The 18250-nt window shown below is 39.0% G+C and overlaps 1 protein-coding gene across 2 annotated transcripts in view; it reads left to right on the top strand.

The window, feature by feature from the left end:
- Positions 1 to 18250, top strand: part of EEF1E1 (eukaryotic translation elongation factor 1 epsilon 1) — a 32841-nt gene that overhangs the window by 9502 nt on the left and 5089 nt on the right. The window contains exons 3-4 of one of the 2 annotated variants that reach the window (XM_032861536.1): positions 1532 to 1627; positions 10459 to 11089. In XM_032861536.1, coding sequence (XP_032717427.1) covers positions 1532 to 1627; positions 10459 to 10599 — 237 coding nt within the window. In that variant the 3' untranslated portion in view covers positions 10600 to 11089. Of the gene's footprint in view, positions 1 to 1531; positions 1628 to 10458; positions 11090 to 18250 lie in introns of those variants that run through there. The other variant, XM_032861538.1, reaches the window with a different exon arrangement.

Here is an 18250-nt window from a genome sequence, read left to right as displayed (position 1 = left end):
GGAGAAAACTTAGGGGAAAAAATATCATGTTATTTGATTTGGCAGTGATTTCTTGGATATGACACCAAAAGCATAGGCAACTAAAGTTAAAATGGATAAATTGGACTACATCAAAATTTTAAACTTCTCTGCATCACTGGACATAATCAGCAGGGTGAAAAGTCAGCCCATGGAATGGGAGAAAATATTTGCAAATCATGTAACTGGTAGAGTTAATATCTAAAATATATAAAGAACTCCTATGGCCCAGCAATAAAAAAAACAAAGAACCCAGTTAAAAATGTAAAATGGTGCAGTTGCTATGAAAAACAATATGCTGATTACTCGAAAGATCAAAGTAGAATTATTGTGTGTGTGTGTAATAATTCTACTTATGGATATATACCCAAAATAATTCAAAGTGGCCTTTAAAGAGATGTATATACACCCACATCCATAGCAGTATTATTGATGATAGCCTAGAAGGGCCCATTGGCGGATGACTAGATAAACAAAATGTGGTATATATGTAAACAATGAAATTCTATTTAGCCCCAAAGGGAAGAAAATTCTAACTCCTGTTAACAACATGACTGACCCCTGATGGTGTTATGCTAAGTATAAGCTAGTCACAAAAAGACAAATGCCCTATGGTTCCATTTACCTGCGGTATCTAAAGTTGCCAATTCATAGAAACGGAAAGAGTGGTGTTTGCCAGGGTATGGGGTGTGGGGGAAATTGGGAGTTGTTTAATAGAATAGAGTTTTAGTTTTGCAAGGTGAAAAAATTCTGAAGACTGGTTACACAACAGTGATATGTACTGAATTATACACTTAAAAGTGGCTAAGATGGAAACATGATTGTATTACAATTAAAAATTTTTAAATATACATATGTAAAAATACAGCAAACCAATAAATTATAATCCTCTTAAGAGAAATTGTTGAAGAGCTTTTATGTTTTAATGGAAAAAGTAAATATAACAACATAATTTACAAAATTATTTCTGCCCCTCCCAAAATTGGTATCTTTGAAATGGTCATAGATGGCATTTTGAACAGCATTTTTTAATGTTTTCTTATTTCTTTAAAATAAAATTAGACTAATAACATTTACCCTATTTTTTAAAATGAGGTGACTGGTATATGATCCATTCCTTTGATTCTGAATCTATTAATGTCATATTAAATTTATCAAATTAAAAAGGAGTGTTTTGTTTTCTCATAGTCTTCTAAATGTTTGAAGTCCAGTGATATGGTAGTTAACTTTATAATTACTGTCTTTTTTTTTTGAAGATTTTATTTATTTGATAGAGCACATACACATAGAGCACATACACATACACATGATAGAGCATGAGTAGGTGGAGGGACAGAGGAAGAGGGAGAATCTCAGACTCCGTGTTGAGTGTGGAGCCTGTTGTAGGGCTCTATCTCACAGCCCTGAGATCATGACTTGAGCTGAAATCAAGAGTTGGATGCTTACCTGGCTGAGCCACCCAATTATTACTTATTTTTAAATTAAAATTTTGTTTTTTACTTGTTTCTTTTAGGATCTTAATTCATATCTTGAAGATAAAGTCTACCTTACAGGATATAACTTTACCTTAGCAGATATCCTATTGTACTATGGACTTCATCGCTTTATAGTGAGTATTGTTAGCTTTTTTCTCTGTAATGTTCAGAATGATTTTTATTTGTCTTAAATCAATTGCATTTTCATCTTCTCAAATAAAAATGAATTATTTCTATACAAGGTATGTTATGCCATATTCCTTCTACAGTTCCATCAAATATAGTAGCTTTCTGTTCTTTAAAGTGTTTACTTCCTATCATTGTTTCTACTCTTGTTCACACCTACTTCTCTTGCCACCCTTTGAGTTGGACCGTCATCATTGCCTGGCCCCCATCATCACCATCCCACTCTCCTTCTATCATCTTAATTGCAGTACCCCATATTCTGTGCAGCCTCTAATCCTTAGTTCTTAATCTCTTATGCACTAATCCCATCATTATCTGAAGCAATTGGATTCCTTTGCATTTTCCAGACCCATATACTTTTTCCCCATCCAACTTAGATCCCCTTTTATGTAACTTCTGTAAGTATCTGCAGCTTCTTTGCTCCATGGTGCATTCACCACCCTATGCCTGTAAATCCCCACCTCTTGTTCAGTTCTAATAAATGCCTTCAGTCCCATGGCTAGGCTGAGCTCTGTTGGAGTCATCCCAAAGTAGAGACTGGTACCACTATAAATTTATACTATCCAGGTTCAGCCAGGCTCTCCTATAAATCAGCTCTTTCGTTGCTCCCAGGCATATTTCCAGACCTTCAGTACGTTCCTTAACCCCATCCTTTCCTTCCCCCTTTATCTTCAGTCATTATCACAGAGCCGTACTCCCTCTTTCACCTACAAATTGGAGACTGTTGATTCGAATGCCGTCATCTTCCAGCCCACTGCATGCTCGTCCTCATCTACCTTGTCCCCTTTCACTGCCCTCTTACTGAACTCACCCTCCTGCCCCGTTTCTGGATCTTGTCCCAAATTTTGTATCCTTTCTTTCCCATATGTGCAATTTTTCCCCTTACCTGGTCAGTCTCTTTATTTTTTTAGTTTATTTATATATTTGAGAGAGAAGTGCAATGGGGGAAGGGTAGAGGCAGAGGGAGAGAGAATATCTTCAAGCAGACTACACACTGAATGTAGAGCCCAACTTGGGGCTTGATCCCAGGACACTGAGATCAAGACCTGAGTTGAAATCCAGAGTCAGACGCCCAACCAATCAAGCCACCCAGATGTCCTCTGGTCAGTTTTTTAAAATTTTATCCCATCTTAAATTTATTTACAAACATTATATGGCACTCACTATGTTCTCCATGCTTTATAAATGTTAACCCATTTAATCCTTATAGCAGCCCTACAAGGTAGGTGCTATTATTATCATCCCCATTTTACAAATGATGTGAGGGAGGCACGGAGAGTTCAGATATCTTCTTTGAGATCACCCAGTTAGTGGCAAAACCTGGTCTGGAAACCAGGCAGTTTGGCTCCAGAGTTTGTGCTTCCTTAAGTCTCTCTGCTCCTAAACATCTTCCCAACACCCAGCTTCTCCCCGTGGAAAAAAAATAATCCATACATTTTTCTGTATTCCGCACCTCAAGTATCTAATTAATCAGGTTCTTTTGTTTCCACCTCCTGGATGCCTCTGTCATATGTCTTCCTGTGATCCTGGGTGACATTGCCCTAGTTCCAGAATTCATTATCTTCTGTCAGAGCTATGAAATGGCTTCCTGCCACCATTCTCATCTCATATAGTCCATCTGCATTGCCACTGGAGTGATTTTTCTCACAATTGTGTCTTTCTCAAAATAATTAAGTAGCTCCTCACTGCCTGGGATGGGAGCTCCTCCTTCATGTTGACCCTTCCTCTCCTGCTGGCCTCATTGCCCTTGTTCTCCCCACACACCCCTCTCTCAGCCATAACATACTCCCTCGTCTCTCACCTGTGCTCCCTGTCCTCAAGATCCTCACACTGCTTTTCTCTTTGGCTCCCAAATTTGTTCACATTTCTGCAGGTGTCACTCAGCTGCAGCACTGACTTCTGGTAAAGCCCTCTCAGGCTCCTGAAGCATACTGAAGTGCCCTTACCTCTGTCTCTCTCTGTGTCTCACAGACTCCCTCAAGCTCTGGTTTGTTTCAGTTTTTGCTGTCGTTCTTGGAAAATTTCTGTCTCTTAAATCGTAAACTGCTTGAGCCAGATGCCGCAGCAACTCATATCTGTAATACCACCGTCTGACATAATTCCTCCCACATGCATAGTATCTGCCCTCTTCTCTGTAAACTGAATAACATAACGGATTCCTCTAGATCTTTCAGTTTACCTCATAACTCGAAAGGAGATGGGGCTAGTAATATTATCCTTCTATGATAGAGAAGGAAACTCGGGCTTGGAACATCAAGTGCCTTGTGCAAAGACACAGCCTGGGTTTTGGGAGGGGCCAAAACAAACTTCATCTTCTGCTGCAGGTGTCACAGTGTATGGGGACGCCTGTCATACACCATCAAATACCATAATGTATGATAACATTTCCTCATCCCCCCTCAAGCTCTAATTCCTCAGTGGATTTACTCAACTTATTAAACATCGTTTCTCTAAAATCCCTAAGGGATTGTGCTCAGTTCTATAACATTATCATGGTAACCACCTAATAGGATCTTTCAATCACTGCTAGTCTCTATTATTACAACTATATTTACTGAGTTCATTATATATGTCCATAATACTGTTCTTGAGAGACATAAATACAAAACCCTATTTTTAAGCAACTGTTGATCTCTTCACAGAGGTAAGACTGTTTCACATGAAAAGAACTGAATAAGGCAAAGTGCTAATTTCTGGTCAGAATATTATGGAAAACTTAAAGAGGCAAATAGAATAAAGTAAAATGGAGAATCACGAAATTGTCAGAAAAATATCTGCAGGATTTGGATGCCTTTGGCTATTTAAGGGAATTTGTGTTGTTTTAGAAGGTTTATGATAAGTTTGAATATAAATCTTGCCTATAAGTAGGATGACCATCTGATTTCTCATCTAAAACAATAGTTTTGACAGTGAAAGGAGAGTTACTAATAATTATTGGTACAACCGGAAAAAAGTAGAACAAATGTTCCTTGTACTTTGAAGAGATAAGACTCTATTTTAAGCAAACTAAGGGGACTAAGGAGGATCATGTCTTATTTCTCTTTGTACCCCTTCCAGCTCTGAGCACAATGCATCTTACAACTAGATGCTTTTTGAGATCAGCAATACTTAGCAGTCTCTTCCTCTTCGTACTTCCTGTTTTAGGTTGTATATCTTTATAGTGCAGTCTTTAGTTTATGCTTCAGTATGATTAACTCTAAAACCTTATTCGAATGTAAAGACAGTTTAAGTAGAGCTGAAGTAAATTTGATCACAGCAGCCTTCTCTTATTTTCTAGATTCAAAATACTTTAGTAACTTTTAATGTAGAATGGTGACGTGGCACAGTTTACATCATTTCAAAATACAAAAGCCTCTAGCTAAAGAGAATTTGCTGTTACGGTATCTACCCATCTTTATCCCGGTGGCAAATCTACGGTCTTTAAACTAGGAGGTGTCCATTGCTTGACTTGAGGGCAAGCCCACTGTTAAGACCATGGCTACTTTCTAGAGGAGCAAAAGAACAACTTATATCTAACAACAGCACCCTTGTAGGCATGTTTAAAACATTTAAACATGGCATTACTTAATTTTAAAAGCTTAATATTAGGAGAAATGTCATCTCTAATCCTATGTGTGATGCTGTCAGCAGGCTCGTGAAGGCCTGGCTTCTTGTGGCATAGAGCTCTCATTAAGGAAAGCATTTCTCCCATGTAATAAAGTGTAACTCTTGCAAACCAAGTGTGTATTTAGTTTTTCTCTGTTCTGGCTTATGCGGGTCATGCAGTAGGGAAAGGAAATATTCAGGAGGAGGGAGCTTGTCTGGAACTTTTTGGCCAGCAGTGTGAACAAGGTCATAATTCTATAAAGCAAAATAGTAATAGCACAGGCTACAGATTTATTTAATTATAAGTTCAGGTGCCCTGGAGGGCGTTTGATTTTCATGCAGGTTAGAAGTGTTTTGTTCCATGCAGCATGTTAAAATTCAGGTTACATTAACAATATTTAATGATAATGTGCCCCTTTATGTTTCCTGTTTTGGGATGTATATCCCCTTTACATGTAGTGACTAGGATATTGTGAAGGATATTATGCTTTTCTTTTTCAAAATAACAGTGAGTAGAGTGATATGTAAACCATTCAGCTTACCGTCCCTATGCGTTCATGAAATGAGTCCATAACCAAAACATCTCTCTCAGCCTGGTCTGTGTGCAGGTAAAGTACATCTGAGAAATAAACACCTTCTTAAGGAACTCCTCACAGACTCAAAGCTCTGCTGTGATAGACTTGCACAGTGGTGTTAAATGACATCCCTCTTGACTTAGGTGTAAATATATCCAGATGAGAAAAAGGTGATTGTTCAGTATTAAGTTCAGGCAGAGTCATGTGTAGCTCAGGTTGGCTACCTGTTCACATTCACGAGACAGTTTCTTGTACTTTGTTTGCTTTGGCAGTATATTTATTTTTGCCCTCGTGCATTCCTTCATTTATTTGTTCCCATTATTAAATACTTAATACGTAATCAGCACAGTGTACAAAACAGCAGTCAGGGAACCTTCAAGTCATCAGATAATCCCACAGTATTTTGTTTCATTGTGAGCCCAATTTTAGTTGTGGCTAAGTTACTCTAATTATAAGATCTGGTCTATCTTAATTCCCTTTGAGGAATATTACGTTGTTCTTCCTTTGTGAAACTGCCAGTTAGCGTGGCTGTTTATTATCCTACCAGTGACTCATTGCTTTCTTAAAGTGATTGCACTCATAGATAGCCGTCCCTGTGAACAGACTGTTACTCAAGATTATTGAAATCCTTTGTAGCATTATGTGCTGCTTGACCATGAGATTGTTATCAACTAAAATACATTTGTTTTGAAGTTAGGAACACCAGTGGAGGTACGTTGTTCTTTTAGAAAGAAAGGAAAAGTACAAGAAACAGCTGCAGTGCAGTCCAGGAGCACCAACCGTAAAGAATGTCCCGAAGGTAGCAAACCGGCCTCTCGCCCCAATCTAGAATGGGTCACTTAACATGGTGCTCACATGTCTCCGTGGGAAATTGGTGACTACGAATATCATCTCTTTGGCTTTGAAGGTTCAGACTAGATATAGGGAGCCAATATAAGTAAAAAGGGATGATTAGGTAGAAGGAGCCAAGCATCGTCGCTATAGACACACTGGCATGTGGGCCAGTAAGAAACAGGAAGTGGTGACTGAAAAGTCACATTGTGTTTCCTTCTGTAAGAAAGGAAAAGAAACTAGCCAACTAGAGAGGGATGCTGGAAGACCAATGTTGTATATGAAAGGGCCCAGGGGATTCCATCTAAAAAGTTCTAAAAAATTGTAAGGTTTTTCTTTGCAGGGGAGGAATCTGTTTTGTGTTTGTTTACGGTAAATTCAGAAAAAAATGTCTACCAAAAATGTGGCAGAGATAGAGATCAGTTATAAATTTCTCAGATTCATGGGACAGGCTCCAAAGTTTAAACTAAAAAGAGGGTAAGTGGTAACCTGAACCTTTTGGGAAAGTTCTTGTGTATTTTTGGCTAACTTTTCTGAGGGAAAATGAACAGCTTTACATTCTCTGAAGTAGATCATCTAGTTAAAAATTATTGGAATAAATTGGAAATGTTAGCAGAAGCTTTAGAACCTCTTGGAATAAAACTTACTTTGTACCGTGGCTCCTGGGTGGCTCAGTCAGTTAAGCGTCTGACTCTTGCTTTCAGCTCAGGCCATGACCTCAGGGTTGTGGAAGGGAGCTCTGCATTTGACTCTATGCTCAGTGGGGAACCTGCTGGAGAGTCTCTTCCTCTCCCCCCACTCACTTGCTCTCTCTCTAAAATAAAAAAATCTTAACATTTATTTTGTACCCCCAGAAAAACAAAAAATGACAAATTCCTTTGTGCCATGAGTCTACGCATAATTCTTACACTAGAGACTTAGTGTGAAATTTTTAAGTTGGAGAATATTGATTTTGTTGTGTGTAGTATCTTGTTTTCGCGAAAGAGGTTTGCTGAAGTTGATTTCAAATATATGTATGTACATATGTATGTATGTTTGAATGAAGAAAACTCACCCCCCATTTCCTGTTAGATTTGTCACTGTGTTTACTAGTTGTTGAGATTTTTAAAAAATCTTGTGTCTTCTTTTGAAGTCAGTGATGAGGTTCACATATGGGAACGATTTAGAAAAAGAATGAAATGTCAGCTCTTTTACAAAATATGTTTACATATGTTTACAAATATGTTTTACCTTTCGAAATATAAACTGATGATTAGTTTATTCTGTAGTGGTTGTTTATTTGCCTCCTGTGTACAGACCAGGAATAAGATAATTCTTAGGAGTAAGATAAATCTTAGGAGTAAGATAATTCTTAGGGATAAGATAATTCTTCATATGTGAAGCCATGAATTCTCTTTTAATAAAAAGTACCTTTTATATTAAGAAAAGACATTCTTGGCCAATTTTTTTGAGTAATGTGTTAATTTTGTACCTCCAGGCCATAGATGAATGATATTATAGGTGAAACAGTTATAGTAACATATTTCTGATAACTAGATGTAACCCTATACTACCTTAAACAAGATATTTATAATTTGTTTAGCAGCTTGTAAGTAAGGATCTACATCTGAAACTTAACTTTTTTTTATGTAGCAAAAGCAGGAGACTCACTACTAATAATTTAGGTAAACTGAGCCAACAGAGTTGGACATCAAAGGCCACCAAAGGCAATGTTCAGATATCAGATATTGATAGAATAATATCCTCATATCTAAGGTAAAAAGGAAAGCAGGATGATATATATCAATTTTCTTTTTAAATTACCTCATAGTAAATATGAAATGGGAATATGAGTTCAAGTAAACATTTATTGAGAGAATACTATGTGTCTGCTTTTAATTTTATTAATACTGTTTTGTATTCTGCAATACACTTTGCCTACTAGAGTGATTTGCCCTTCAGTGTTGTTGACTCAGTAACATAGAGTATTTGCCTATAGACATGAATATATGCTAAATTCTGAACAGCCACAAGACGTCTGTCTCACTAGACGTACCTTACAACAAGCAGCCTGCTAACGTGTTTGAACCAGGAGGGTTTTTTTTTTCTCTTGTGTGAATATGCCAGTCCGTTTTACAAACACTTGTAATAGTAGTTGAGTAAATGTTAATTTAACAACATGAAAAGGAGCCAGCTACCCTATTCTTTTTTTTTTTTAAGATTGATTGATTGATTGATTGATTGTTGACAGACAGAGATCACAAGTAGGCAGAGAGGCAGGCAGAGAGAGGGAGGAAGCAGGCCCCCTGCTGAGCAGAGAGCCCGATGCAGGGGTGATCCCAGGACCCCGAGATCACGACGCGAGCCGAAGGCAGAGGCCTTAACCCACTGAGCCACCCAGGTGCCCCAGCTACCCTATTCTTAAACATGGGTCATAGCTGTAGTTACTGCCCCATTGGCTCTCTCTTTATCTGACAACTCTTTATGATTCCAGTCCAAGATTTGTCTCAGAGAAAAGTTTCTGAGTCACCTACTCTGGAATTGGAGCCCAGTGAAATGATCGGCACCAGCTGTTCTTTTTTTCATCTTTCTCTAACCAAATCTTTGGGCATTCTTGTAGCTTGACAGGAAATTGTGTGACATACTACATTCACTGGAGATAGAGTTCAGTTTTGTAGCAGACCAAATTGAGAAGGTCTTTTGTTCATCTGAGGCATATGCCACTGGAAATAGCCCTTCCTTCTTGTGTTTGGCAATAATCACTTGAAATTAAGTGGGTCATTGTCTCCTTGAATACAGTTTTTCCCCAGAGTTTAATAGAAAGGAAGTGTATATTTTTTTCAAGTTTACATGGTATTCCCTTGTTAAGCATGTTAAAGCCTAATAAAACTTGCTTTTGGATTTGCTAAAAAATATTGTAGAAAGAACTAATGTCTTAGTCTTTTGAAAGCTATTGTCTTCCTTTCTCCTATCTTCCTTTCTGAAAAGTAAAAAACAAAACTCTTTCTGTTAGTTTGATGATCAGAGCCAGCGCCCGAACAAGAAAATATGGAGTCAGAACAGCTAAGATAAAACAGCACTAACATCCTGTTTTGCAGCTTAGACAGGATCATACCAACATTCTGCTTTGCAGCCTTTGCAGAAATGACTTCTGCAAAACGTTCTAAAATAAGACAATTAACCACAGAAGTATCTGTCAATATCACAGGCAAGAGGTAGTTCAGACCTGAGCTCCCAGATGTCAGCAAAAAAAAGACCATCAGCACATGGACATTAACCTAATAGACATACGTACTTGAACAAAACCCTGATTGGCCGGACTCAGCACACCCTGATTGCTTAAGAAAGTTCTGCAAAAGAGTTCATAAAACCCCCCAAACTTAGAAACTCCGAGGGCAGCCCACGCAGGCCCCCCTTCCTCTCCAGGAACTTCATACTCTTCCTCAATATTTTCTTTGCTGTCCACCAGTCTTCATCTGGACCTCTTCATTCTTCGAAGCAGCACAGACTTGGGCACTGAGGGAACCCAAGTTCTGTAACACTTGGACCTCCAGATGCTGGGTTAATGTAATTCTTGCGTTTGTTGAAAATTTGAGACTTCCCTAAAAGGCACTCCTGGTGTTGAACTGAACGTAAAAGCATCAAACAAATGACTCTTCTAAGTGGCTGAAACTCTTACTCCTATCTAAATCTATTGGCTTTTGAGAACTGGAATTTTTCTCCCTGAGTTTTCTATCTTGTACGCAAATGATTTTGAAAATTGTTCTTATGCAATGTCTGTGTTGTGTGTGTTTTTAATCTCTGTTTAGGTTGACCTGACAGTTCAAGAAAAGGAGAAATATCTTAATGTGTCTCGCTGGTTTTGTCACATTCAGCATTATCCAGGGATCAGGCAACATCTGTCCATTGTTGTCTTCATCAAGAACAGACTATATACCAATGCCCACTAGAAGCTGTCCATGACACACAGAAGCGTGATCACAAATATTTTAAATGGAAAGTGTATCATTCTGGACCAGAGAAATAACGTAAATGGATACGCAGTCATTCTTTATTTGCTGAAGTTGGAATAAACTTACCTCTGAATGTTTTATTTGTTCTTTAGTTGAAATTTTGCAGCTTTTATGTAAAAATTCAACTGTCAAAACTTGAGATCAAGTTATAAATTAACCTTTTTTTTAATAGATGAAACTTATTTTAGTAAAACTTGCAAATCAGTGGCTTAATCTTAAGGGAAAAAATAGTCCTTTCAAGTGGCTGACAAACTTGGCTATTTATCAGCCTCCTTCTCATATTTTACAATTCATTTTCCCCTTATGGATATTTACAGTAATTTGTGTAATAAGAACTGTGATAAATTGTGCCAAGGACACAGAAAGAGAAAACAGATGGATTCGTTTTCAAATATTTATGTGAGCCAGTAAATGTGGTTGAAAAAATCTTCTTTGTTTCTTTCTTTCCTGTAGTCAGTATTCATTGAGGTGAAACTAACTACTGAAGTGCCCTGGAGGGAGCTGGAGTAAGACTTGTTCAGTGGAGTTAATGGTTCTTTTGTTGTTGTTGGGCTCAGTGGAATATGCAGGGAATAAAAACAGGAGGGGAAATTACTGCTTTCTAACTTCAGGCTTGACAACGATCTAGATTTTTCTAAACTAAAAGCCAACTCAAAGCTGCTGCTGAAGCACTGTAAAAAACGAAGACGTGTTATTAACAAATGTATACATTTTAACACTTGCTGGCTGATTAAGTAATCAGTTATTGAAAGCTAAATATCGGATATTTCCAAGTAATAAGGAAAATAAAGCCTTTGAGTGGCGCCTGGGTGGCTCAGTCAGTTAAGCATCTGCCTTCGGCTCAGGCCATGATCCCTGGGCCCCGGGATGGAGCCCCACGTCAGGCTCCCTGCTCAGCAGGGTCTTCTTCTCCCTCTTCCCCCACCCTTCATCCCAGCTCATGTTCTGTCATATTCTCTCTCTCTCTCTCTCCTACACAGTCTCTCTCTCAAATAAATAAAATCTTCTTAAAAAATAGAGCCTTTAGCGCTTTACTGTTTCATACTATTTTGGTGCTGGTGCTGAATCTGAGTAGTATACAATTCAAAGGTCAATGAAAACAGAGATTTGGGAAATAGACAGCCCTGTGGTTGAGTTCTGCTTTTATCACTTACTAGCTATATGACCTTGAGCAAATCAGTTAGCCATATTTCCTTCATCTATAAAAATAAAGCTGACTCTAAGTTAGGAGGATTAAATGAGGTAATACATCGGAAAAAGCCTAACATCACTACAGTTTCTTAAGACCGCCCCCCATTTTTGTCCTTCATGTTACTAAGTCAGATTTAAGAGGCCAACTGTGGGTGAATCTTCTGTAATAGATGGGACAGTTTTTATCAGATTAGATCTCACATTTCATTGCCCTTGGGAGCATTTTTAATTTTATAACACAGCCTTTAAATTAGAAACGGTAAACTTATATTTGCACACTGAGACTAAAGGAGTCTAGTCTTGGAAGCTAGTATGTGTGCCATAGAGGCAGACCCAGTCTATGACTTTTCATGCAAACCACTGTCCCAGCAGGGTCTGCTACAAGCATTCCATGTCATGTTTCACTGCTGCAAATTCCTCCTTCCTCTAACACTTCTCTCTCTGCTCCCAGGACTGCAGGGGCGGGAGGGGTGGGGAGCAGGACAGGATAGACAAGAGATGGGCACCCAGCCTTTCCTTTCCAGCCGTTTCCTCCAGTCAGCTTAAGGAAAGGATAACACCTGTCTACCTCTTTGCCAAATGCGCTTTCTTCCCATGTCTATCTTGTGAGTATAGGTATCTTTACATCTGCTAGTCAGTTCTTTATGCAAGGGCCCAGCATTGCTTCCACAGATAGTACCCACTGCTATTATATGGCAGGACTGCCTGTCACTAACTTGGATTCTTAGAGGATGATGGTATGATAGAAATGTAAAGACCTGGCTCCCATAAGCAAAAGTTAGATAATACTCTCGGCACCTAAAACAGAAACAGTTCATTTGCTTGTAGAAGTGTTGCAGTGTATCTTGGGTCATTTCCGTCAGATACTTCTGTGCCAGAAATGCCCTTCCCTTCTCACTTGATACTCAACTATGTCATGGGCTCCTGAAAGTCAGGTCTATCCTGACCAACCCATCTCCTACTCCTGATTCTGGCACTTGAGATCATTGTACTATTATAATTACTTATCTCTTCCGTGAGGCCGTTAATTCCTTGAGGGCAGAGACTCTTCCCTTATCATATTCAGCCCCAAAACAATGCCTGGCATGCAACAACAGATGCTCAGCATATGTTTGTTGAAGGACTGTAGTATTCTAAGTCCATTTTGCAGCGACCGAGCAAAGTACAAGGGTGAATTGCTATTAGGTACAGCTGTAAGGGGCAGAAAAACCAAGTAACATTAAAGTGGTTTGTCTTCCTCTCATGTGAAAGAAGACGGTCCACAACTGGTATTAGGCATCCAGCGCCCATCCTTCTGCTTCTCTGTACTGAACAAGTCATTTCTTTTCTCAAGTTCAATTTAAAGTCCAAGATGACAACCAGGGCCCCAGACATCAGGTCTGTGATCAAAACCCAGAGGAGAAAGAGAGGAAGGGCAAAAAGACTTTCCCCAGCTGAGTCAACTGAAGGGCCTTTCCTGGAAGTCCTATTCAGTCAGCACTATCTGTTTATATCTCTGGCCATCCCACCTGGGATGAAGGCCAGAAACATGGTTCTTTGGCCCACACATTGTCATCCAGAATAAAATTAGTGCTCTGTCAATGATGAAGGAAAAATGGAATACTAGATAGGCATTCGGTATCTTTGTCACAAAAAGTAGTATTTAAATGGGAAAATACCTTCTGAATACCAAATAATCTGTAAAAGAATTTTTATTAGTAAACTGTTGACACCCCATGGATCATCAGTTTGCAAAGAATTAGAATAAAGTAAATACTTTTCACTGACCACAATTTCCATGATTCAGAAGCTATTTTAGAATTCTGCAGTACTCATGAATTATCAGGAAAATCTATTGTGCTTTTAATAACAATAATAGCTAACATTTATTGAGCATTTAGTATGTATCAGGTAGCATTCTAAGTACTGTGAGTGAATTCACTCCTTTAATTATTACCCTTTTTTTTCAGTTAATGAAACCGAGGCACAAATTGGTTAAGGAACTTGGGCAGGATCACACAATCAGGATCAAGGAGCTGGGATTCAGACATGAGTTTGGCTCAGACTTAACCTGTAAACTACCCATGTGCCAGTAAGGTTCTCCTTAAATCATTTAGAGAAATTAGTTATTACCAACCTTAGGAGAAAAGCTGCCCTAAGCATTGGATAAAACAAATGAGTACATAACTTCAGGAATAAATGAGATACTTACACACTCTGAATACACTAAATTAAGGAATGGAATCTTACATTAGCCTCGCTATATATCAGGAGACCTTGAGGAAGTCAGTGCACATGAAATCCCTCTTGCAAAATAGAGATAAAAATTTATGGTCTCACGATTTAATTTGCAATAAATTATATAAGTATAAAAATTACTTGGTACGATGCCTAGCACACAGAAAGTGATCAGAGAACTGCAATGGAAGGTCGTAAAATCAAAACACAATTCTATAAACTCAAATCCTTCAACATTCTTAAGTCCCCTTCTGCTGTTCCTGAGGCACCGTGAGCCCATCTGCTACAAGACGGTTGAGCAGAGCATCTCGTGATTTTGGTTAAACATGAATTTGTCTTATGACTTACCAAATTAAAAATCTCTGGTCCTCACATCTTTCAAGCGGTTCAAAACAGGCAGCATTCTATTCATTGTTCTTTGTTTTGTTTTGTTTTGTTTTCTAAAAGAACAGTAAGATGACTCTAAAAGAAAGTGGGGCAATCTTTGTGCATTTGTGAATGCCCCTTTATAACCATTTTCTTTCTGATGCTCAGAAGTCTGCATCACTGATCAATATTTATTTAGATATTTATTTAGAACCTATTCAAATATTTATTTGAATATTTATTTATTCAAATAAATATTTATTTAGAACCTACTATGTGTCAGAAACTGCCTCAAATATTTATTTAGAACCTACTATATGTCAGAAACTGCCTGTCCCTGAGGATGACAATGACATTATAGCTCACATTTACAATCCAATGGTCTGTGACCAATTTCTGAAATGGCACATAAAGTTTGTTTGGGAGGCTGCTGCCACTCAGTGTTGCTTGAAAGTAAATATAAGCAATCAGATAGCATCTACTGAATGCCTACAATGTTGCAGGCTCTGTACCAGGCACTACACATTCAGGTTATCTCACGTTAATTGAGGACTTAGGTTGGGGGCATAGACAACCCACGTGTGAACCAACACCTCAGTTAAACCATGACTGAAGTGAATGGAAAGTGTACAGTTTCAGAGGCTGAGGACATAATCTGTCACCATATTACACACCAGGGTTGATTTGACTGCCCTGAGCAGATACATGGCCCTATCTCCTCATTCCACGTGCAACTTTCAAGAACAGGTAAAAAATTTCAAATAGAGAAGGAAGGAACATTCTTCAGTCAAGAATCCAGGAATTTTTCATTCATTGCCATGAACACTTTTATTTTTTTTTTATTTTTTATTTTTTAAAGATTTTGTTTATTCATTTGACGGACAGAGATCACAAGTAGGCAGAGAGGCAGGCAGAGAGAGAGAGAGAGAGAGAGAGGAAAGCAGGCTCCCTGCTGAGCAGAGAGCCCGGTGTGGGGCTCGATCCCAGAATCCTGAGATCATGACCTTAGCTGAAGGCAGAGACCTAACCCACTGAGCCACCCAGGTGCCCCTGAACACTGGTTTTAAAACAGAAATAATAGGGCTGGAGGAAATATCAAAGGGTCATTTGCCTTTAGGCACAATTCGATCCAAAGCATCCAAGATGTCATGAAGTATTTTATGAAGTTGTGTGTTTGTAAATCTCAAGTAGCTGCTGTTGCAGTATGGTAGGAGAAGTATCTTAGCTTCAGGGATGACACAATCACCCATCTGTGACCTGGCTTTCTGGTCAAAACTCTACTCCCTCCCCATCCAGATTCGGCAGTAAGATTATTGGACTGAGGTTTTTAACAGATACATGGACATTCTCAACTTTAATCCCTGTTAAACATGGGTCCTCCATTGGCTCTGCCTAATGAAATCTGAAGCCATAGTTAAGCACAATGATAGGCACATAAGTAGTATTTTTGTCACAAAATACTATGAAGTATTTTGGGATGAAGGCGGGAAGGTAGGGGCAGAATTATGGCAAGACCACCTACTGCCAGGGCAGCACAAGGGAGCCCTGCTGAAAGTCCTTCCAGAAAAGCCTTAGGATGTGTTGATAAAAATTTAAGCAGATCTATTTTTGGGAAAGAATAGGACTCTTATAATCAGGTACAGGTACATCACACTGAAAGATCAAATACGCAACTTGTTGACAAGGAGTCAAATTAGAATATTGTGAAGTATAGCTTTTTCATTTATATATTTTTTTCATTTGACTTCATTCCTTTAAAAAAAAAAAGTCAGACGTTACTTGAACTTTAATATTAATCCAGCTTTGGCAGAGATGTGTGGTTTAATGGATTAGAGCATTTAGCTTTTTACCCTAGAGAGCAATATTTCTTCTTTCTCTCCATAATTAGATAATCTGCTCCTACCCATTACCAGGGCACTAAATTTCAAATTCTCCGTACACCTGAGCAGGCTGCTACATATCTGGCCATCTTAATTTTAGTCTTGATTTATTGAAGCTGAATTACATTCCTAACTTCCTGGAGCTCTGGGTGAATTTTATTGCAAAAGCAATGGGGAGAAAGTTACCATCATATATCTCTCTTGCTGGGCAGAGCTTTTAGATACACAAGGGGCTCTATATCCCACTGCTCCATGTCTTGTATGCTGAATTTATAACACTTTGAAGCCCAACTCTAGGGTTACATACAGGCATATCAGAGATGAGATGGGGAATTTGATTTTGCAATAATGATTACTTGTTGCTGGAGCCCACATTCCTGCAGGCTCTGCCTTTATTCCCAATACTGCTGGTGAATAAAACTAATTCCAACTGCTACCTAATCTAGCAAAACTCATCTTTCACTTACGAGGGAGGCCCAAAGAAGGTAGACAGGAAATCAGGAGAATTTGAGATCTTGGCTATTTTTCTATGTCTCAAGGATTTCTCCTTCCATTATCGTGATTCCTTTAGGAATATTTTCTTTGTGGGGAGGATGAAAGCTTTGCATCTTTTCCAGCCTGGTGAGTTAATGTGATGGTTCATGCGTCCTGTCTCTTCCACTTCAAAGAGACTGGGTCCCTAGGGCTAGCCAATTGTATTATGGATCCTGCAGATTTGGCTTGCCATTCCCGCTGAGTGTCATCTGTCCTAACGGTCTCACGGTGGATCATTTTTGTCCCCCCCTAACATCATCTGCTTGAGAAATTTGTGCCTGGCAGGCCTGTCTGTCCAAGTTAAACTTGAAATACAGTAGCCACACAAGTAATTTGACAAGGCATAGCTCTGAACAGGAAGGCCAGAGGCTTGCTTTGGCCAAGACCACAAACTTCCAGCCATTGGATTACCAATTCCAAAGTTTCTTTGGTGCAGTCCATGAACCAGTCTGTTCACGGAATGTAGGCTATACTTCCTCTACTGCCTCACAGTTCCTAACCTTCTGCAACACACACACACACCCTTATCTTCAAGTCACTTAGAGATTTTTAACCCTCTGGTTGGCCTCATCAGCTTCGTAGTTTCTGACTGCTTTCAAAATTTAACTTGAGCCCTGTTCACTTGGATAAAAGAACTCTGGAGTTGACTATCTTTGTCAGAAGTTTGGGGAATGCATAACGGGCATCACACTAAAGCAGGGGTTCAAACTTTAGCATGTGTGGTAAATCACCTAGCACTTCTCAAATCACATGTTGCTTGGCCCCAATCTGAGTTTATATGATTCAAGAGGTCCAATGTGGTGACTGTACCATGAGGACCATTGTACTATCCCTGTCCCAAGCTGGGATGACAGTCAGTTATAGACTAGCTATATCACTCAACAGCTGGTACTTTTGTCACATCTTCTGAAGGTGTGACCATTGGGCGTGGGGGGTTGGAGCTATCTACGTTTTGACTAGTCGGCCCCATCACAGGAGCACAGATGCTCTTCGTGGAGACTCTGCAGTTGGATGCCTCACGTTCTCCACGTGGTGTACCTACAACAGAAGCATTTGTAGGGGCAACAAGCAGGATTAAGGACAGGACTGTCTAGTGGCTGCCATCTGGAAGACAGCTGATCTCAAAGCACAGCATGCTACTTCTACCTAGGTCTCAAGTCTAGTGTGCCCGGTGCATTCCCGAAATTTCATGAGATTAATATGCAGTGATACTTACCGTCTTACCCCAAAAAGACCCTCTAAGTTTTTCCTCTCCTTTGCTTTCATTAGTTTTTTTCCATTTTTAATTTTTTTCATCTGCTTCATAAATAGGTGAAACAAAAGGGAATAAACAGTCATGTCAACAGAAAATGTGCCAGAGGAAATCTCAGGAAGCGGATATGATAAAAAGCAAAATAAAT

The sequence above is a fragment of the Lontra canadensis genome, unplaced genomic scaffold (genome assembly GCF_010015895.1).
Source record: "Lontra canadensis isolate GAN:19392208 unplaced genomic scaffold, GSC_riverotter_1.0 scaffold21, whole genome shotgun sequence".
NCBI classification, from domain to species: Eukaryota; Metazoa; Chordata; class Mammalia; order Carnivora; family Mustelidae; genus Lontra; species Lontra canadensis.
This window is presented reverse-complemented; position numbering and strand designations above follow the sequence as displayed.